The sequence below is a fragment of the Octodon degus genome, unplaced genomic scaffold, assembly GCF_000260255.1.
Source record: "Octodon degus isolate 3935 unplaced genomic scaffold, OctDeg1.0 scaffold00138, whole genome shotgun sequence".
Lineage (NCBI taxonomy): Eukaryota > Metazoa > Chordata > Mammalia > Rodentia > Octodontidae > Octodon > Octodon degus.
The window spans coordinates 4,009,723-4,015,267 of record NW_004524714.1 but is presented as its reverse complement, the minus strand read 5'-3'; the positions used below and the strand labels follow the sequence as shown (position 1 = coordinate 4,015,267).

General features: G+C 43.0%; 1 protein-coding gene across 1 annotated transcript; it reads left to right on the top strand.

The window, feature by feature from the left end:
- The first annotated feature begins 4,448 nt into the window (after window positions 1-4,448).
- On the top strand, window positions 4,449-5,237 carry LOC101588681 (60S ribosomal protein L10-like). The gene is made up of 2 exons (XM_012516992.1): window positions 4,449-4,972; window positions 5,171-5,237. The coding sequence occupies exons 1-2, from the start codon at window positions 4,449-4,451 to the stop codon at window positions 5,235-5,237; spliced, it is 591 nt and encodes a 196-aa protein (XP_012372446.1).
- The last annotated feature ends 308 nt before the right edge of the window (window positions 5,238-5,545 follow it).

The following is a 5,545-nucleotide window of genomic DNA, read 5'->3' as shown; positions in this document are numbered from 1 at the left end:
GTACCTGAGGCCCTGAGTTCCATCCCCTCATTACACACCATGTACCACACACCACACCTGCATGTGTGTATCTTATGTGTATCTCAGAATATATGGTAAGTGTTAAATTTAAAAAATTAAGCAAAAGGCACACAGTGGTTAATTCCCTTCAAAATACTTCCTTTTGCTTTGGTCACACACATCCTGTTGTTCTTGCCATTTGCTGAAGCTGTTCTGGAAGCTTCTTTCATAAGAGTCTTTATGAGATATAACTTAAAGAAATACAGTGCGTTTCTATGTGGAGTGGCATCCGGTGGAAAGGAAGGCTCGTGAAAACATTACAGTGAGTTTCCATCCGCTTTATCCATGGCATCTGGCACTGTTCAACTTCTGGCTCTCTCCAAGGTCAAAATGACCGTGAAAGGTGAACATTTTGAGACAATTCAGGACACCAAGGCAGCCATAACAGTGCCACTAAAGACACTTGTGAAAGAGAACTGCCAGAACTGCTTTGGAGAGTGGCAAGAATGGTGGGATGAGTGGCCTGGGTATTTCTTTTCTGTGGGAATGTGTTTCCATCTTTTTTGGGTCTATATTATAAACTGTAATTGACAGATGTCTTAGCTACATTTCTCTCATTGCTGAGACAAAATTCCTGATGCCCAGCATTAAGGAAGGAAAGGTTTACTTAGCTCACAGTTCATGGAGGCTTCAGCCCATACTTGGCTGGCTCTAAGGCAGGGTGGCGCACGGCAGAGGGCAGCAGTTCCCGGTGGGGAAGGTGGCAAAAGCAGCAGTAGCAAAAAAGGGAGCATTGAGAGAGCCAGCCGCTTTCCCTTCCTTATATGGTGTTCAGGCTCTCCGCCCCAGGGCGGGGTAGCACTCACATCCAGAATCCCAACATCGGGTCACGCATCCACCGGAACTCTAGAAGCCTGTACTCGTGACTGCATGAGGCTTTACGGAGACAAGTAGACACACTTATAACACCAGGCCATGTGGTAATCTTGGATGTTTAGCCACTTGAGGAACTGCAAGACTGTTTTCTAAAATGGTCACTGCTTTTCACACTGCTGTCAACAGGTCCGGAGGGCTCCAGTTTTTCTTCATCCGTGCCAACACTTATTATTATTTTTTGCACTGGTGATTGAACCCAGCCACAGCCCTTCTTTGTTTTTTATTTTGAGATGAGGTCTTACTAAATCACTAAGTTTCCCACGCTGGGCTCCAATTTCTGGTCCACCCGTCTGGGCTTCCAATAGTGCTAGGGTTGTAGGTACGCACCACCACACCTGGCCTGTTATTTGTCTTTTTTGAGTATAGCCATCTTGGTTGGTGTGAAATGCTACTTAATTGTGGTTGTGGCTTGCATTTGCTTCATGATAAATGATGTTGAAAATGGCTTCATTTTGTGCTTTTTGGCCATTTGTATAATTGCTTTTGAAAATGTCAACTCAGATATTTTGCCCCTTTTAAAACTGGGTTATTTGTCTTTTATTTGTTGAGTTGCAGTCCTTCTGTATTCTTCATACTAGAGCTGGATAGAGGCTTTGCATGTGCCTTCCTACTTGCACATGTGGGTTGCTTTTTATTTTCTTGGTAGTGTCCTTTCAGGCACGAAAGCATTTAATTGGGATGAAGTCCACATTGTTTATCTTTTTCCTTTGTTGTTTGTGATTTAGGTGTCGTATATAAAAGCCTATATCCTAATCCAAGATTTATGTTGATGCTTTTTCTCCTAAGAGTAGTTTTAGCTCTTATTCTGAGTTAATTTTTGTGGATGGCATAATGCTGGGGTCCAAATTCATTCTTTTGTTTGTGGATATCCACTTGCCTCAATGCTATTTGTTAAAAAGACCACATTTCACTTGTTAAATAATCTTGGCATTGCTGTCATCTGTCAACTGACCCTCAAGGTGAGAGTTGGTCTCTGGTCTATTCTATCCCACAGAGGGGCATATCTGTTGCTACGGTTGTCTCACACTGTTTTGACTATTGTCAGTTTCAATAAGTTGTAAAACTGAGAAGTGCAAACCCATCAATTTTGTTTTCCTTTTATTTTGGATATTCTTACTCTTGTATTTACATATAAAGTTTGGTTCACATTGTCTACATCTGAAAAAAAAGTAGCTGAGATTTCAGTAGGGATTACATTAACCACGTAGGTCAATTTGGAGACCACGCCCAGCTAACAATAGCAAGGCTTCTAATCCATGAACATAGGCTATCTGCCCACTTAGGGTTTCGTTTCCTTCAGCTATACTTTGTAGGAGGCAGAGTACAAGTTTTGCACTTCTTTTGTCGGACTTGTCCTCAGCATTTTGTTCTTTTTCATGCTATTGTAAGCAGAATTATTTCCTTAATTGCAGTTTTGTTTTATTCATTACTACTGAACAGAAGTACAGTTGATTTTTGTGTATTGATCTTTGTATCCTATAACTTTGCCAAACTAATTCATTACTTTAGGTAGCTGTTTTTGGTGTGTGTAGATCCTGTAGGATTTTCTATGTATGAGATCATGCCATCTGCAAATACACATGGCTTGACTTTGTTTCCAATTTGATGCTATTATATTTTTTAATTAATGAATTAATTAATTGGTACAGGGTCTCATTACAAGCTGGGACTCATAGTGATCCTCCTGTGTCAGCCTCCCCAGTGCTGAGATTACAGATGTGTGCCACCACGTATAGTTTCAGTGGCTGGCACAGCATGCCTGGGGTTCTGGGGCAGCACGGCATGTGGTACTGGGGATGGAACCCAGGTCCTTGCACTTGCCAGGCAGGCACTTAGATTGCTGAGCCATCTCTCAGCTGTTGATGTATTACTTCTTGCATAATTGCCCTGGCCAGACCTTCTCGTCCAGCTTTGACTAGAATTAGGGGACAGCAGACATTGTTGTCTTATTCCTGATACTGACGGTATCAGGCTGACCCTCATCATTAAGTGCGGTCCTAGTTGTGGGCTTTCACAGATGTCGGGGTTAGGAATTTAACTCCCATTCTTGTTTGGTTGGTGTTTTTATCAAGAAGGGATGGTGCATTTCTATCACTTTTTTTTTGAGAGTTTTCGTTTATTCTATTGATATGGTATATATTACCTTAGTTGATTTTTGTTTTTTTAAAAATAATTTTATTGGGGGCTGGTGAGATGACTCAGTGGTCTAAAGCACCTACTTAGAACAAGCTTAGCAAAGCACAGGGACCGCGGTTCAATCCCCCAGCACCACATGCCAGCCAGCCCCGCCCCCTGGTGGGCTGAGCTGGCCACACACATACACATAAATAAATAAATTTAAAAAATAATAATTTTATTGAGAAACAAATAGCAATGAGACGGTTTCAAAATGATTAGTGGGACAGTTTTAATAATTAATACATTGCATATTGTTGTCTTCTTAGTGGTTATTCATAGTACAAGATGTGGACATGATATCCTGTCTACAAACATTATTAGTACAAATCATTTTATTCATTGAATTAAGAGAAAGTAGCTGTATGTATATCCTAACTTAGTTGATTTTTGGATGCTTAATCATCCTGGCTTTTCTGGGAGGAATCCCACTTGGCATAATTCCTTTTATGTACTGCTGAATTCAATTTTATTGGCTTTTATTGAAAATTTTGCATCTATGGTTTTTTAAGAGTTATTGTTCTGTAGTTTTCTCTTGTATTTTAGGTTTGGTATGCAGTTAGTCTTTTTTTCTTGTTCTTTTTCTTTTCAGTGTTAGGGGTGGAGCCAGGGCCTTGCACATGCTAGGCAAGCATGCTGCGACTGAGCTACGCTTCTGTCTAAGGTACCAGGTTTTATACATACAGTGTTCCTGAAGTGTGTACAGAAATCGAATGCTTCTCTTCATAGAGATAAAGCTATTTCAAAATCCCTCATTCTAATACAAGGCTTCTCCTTAATTCTTTTTTTTTAAAAAATGTATTTAATGCAGGGTCTACAGGGTCTCACTACACAGATTAGACTCAGTAATTCTCCTATTTTCAGCCTCCCAAGTGCTGGGATTACAGGCTCATGACACCACGCCCAGTCTCAGTCACCATCTCAGTGAGCCCTGGGAGCACGCCAGCACTGCCCTCTGGGGATCAAACCCCGGTCCCTGCATCTGCCTAAGCAGGTGCTTTCATCCGCTGGGCTATCTGGCTAGTCCTCTCAATTCTTAAAAACACATTCCCAGTTAAACACTCTTTAACTCTGTCCTGGCCCTTCCAGTCTGCACACACTGATCTGGTTTATGACCAGAGAATGTCCGACCAAGGCCAGCCTCAGTGTTACAGCTTTTGAATATAATCAACCATTCTCATGCCTTAAAGGAATAATCAGTCTTGTTACAAATGCAAGTCTATTCGTTGCTTTTCTATCTTCTCCTTGTTCTTCCGAAGCAATACAGCGCATGCAAAGTGAAGGATTAAAATCACCTCTTTTCCTTCAGTGCACCTTTGAAGACCCTTGGTGTCACTATGGGACATCGTCCTGCCCAGTGTTACTGGTATTGTAAGAACAAGCTGTACCCAAAGTCCTGCTTCTTCCAAGGTGTCCCTGGTGCCAAGATTCGCATCTTGGACCTGGGGCAGAAGAAAGCAAAAGTGGATGAATTCCTACTCTGTGGTCACCTGGTGTCTGATGAACATGAGCAGCGCCCCTCGGAAGCCCTGGAAGCTGCCTGGATTTGTGCCAACAGGTACATGGTAAAAGGCTGTGGCAAAGACGGCTTCCATATCTGGGCGCAGCTCAGCCCTTTCCACGTCATCTGCATCAACAAGGTATCGTCCTGTGCTGGGGCTGACAGGCTCCAGACTGGCACATGGGGTGCCTTTGGGAAGCCCCAGGGCACAGCGGCAAGGGTTCCCATTGGACAGTTCACTATGTCTATCCACACCAAGCTGCAGAACAAGGAACACGTGATGGAGGCCCCACATAGGGCCAAGTTTAAGTTCTCTGGCTGCCAGAAGATCCACATCTCCAAAAAGTGGTGCTTCACCAAGTTCAATGCAGACAAATTTTTTTTTTCCATTTATTTATTTATTTATTTATTTATTTATTTATTTGTGTGTGTGGCCAGCTCAGCCCACCAGGGGGTGGGGCTGGCTGGCATGTGGTGCTGGGGGATTGAACCGCGGTCCCTGTGCTTTGCTAAGCTTGTTCTAAGTAGGTGTTTTAGACCACTGAGCTATCTCACCAGCCCCAATGCAGACAAATTTGAAGACATGGTAGCCGAGAAGCACCTCATCCCTGATGGTGCAGGGTGAAATACATCCCAAATTGCAGTTCCCATTGTGCCACCCCACCCCCAACAAGTTCATGAATAAATGTTTTCTCTAAAAAAAAAAAAAAAAAAAAAAAAAAGGATTAAAATCATTGCCTGACACTGGCACAGAGATGGCCACTGTGTCAGAGGAAAGCGGGAGCCCCTGTGCATGGCCTCCGGGGCACATTTCTCAGCTGGAGTCCCAGGGCCCAGATCTGCCTGCCACAAGGAGGTTAGGATGTCTCAGTGTGGGGAACAAAGATGCGCGTGGCATGAGTTCTGCTCGCTTGGTTTCCTTGGTCACCTCTT

Excerpts from the sequence above, each read along its gene's own strand:
- LOC101588681 (XM_012516992.1), top strand. The coding sequence starts at position 4,449 with ATGGGACATCGTCCTGCCCAGTGTTACTGGTATTGTAAGAACAAGCTG. Across the intron at positions 4,973-5,170 it reads AAAAAGTGGTGCTTCACCAA|CCCCAATGCAGACAAATTTG; the intron begins GTTCAATGCAGA and ends CTATCTCACCAG.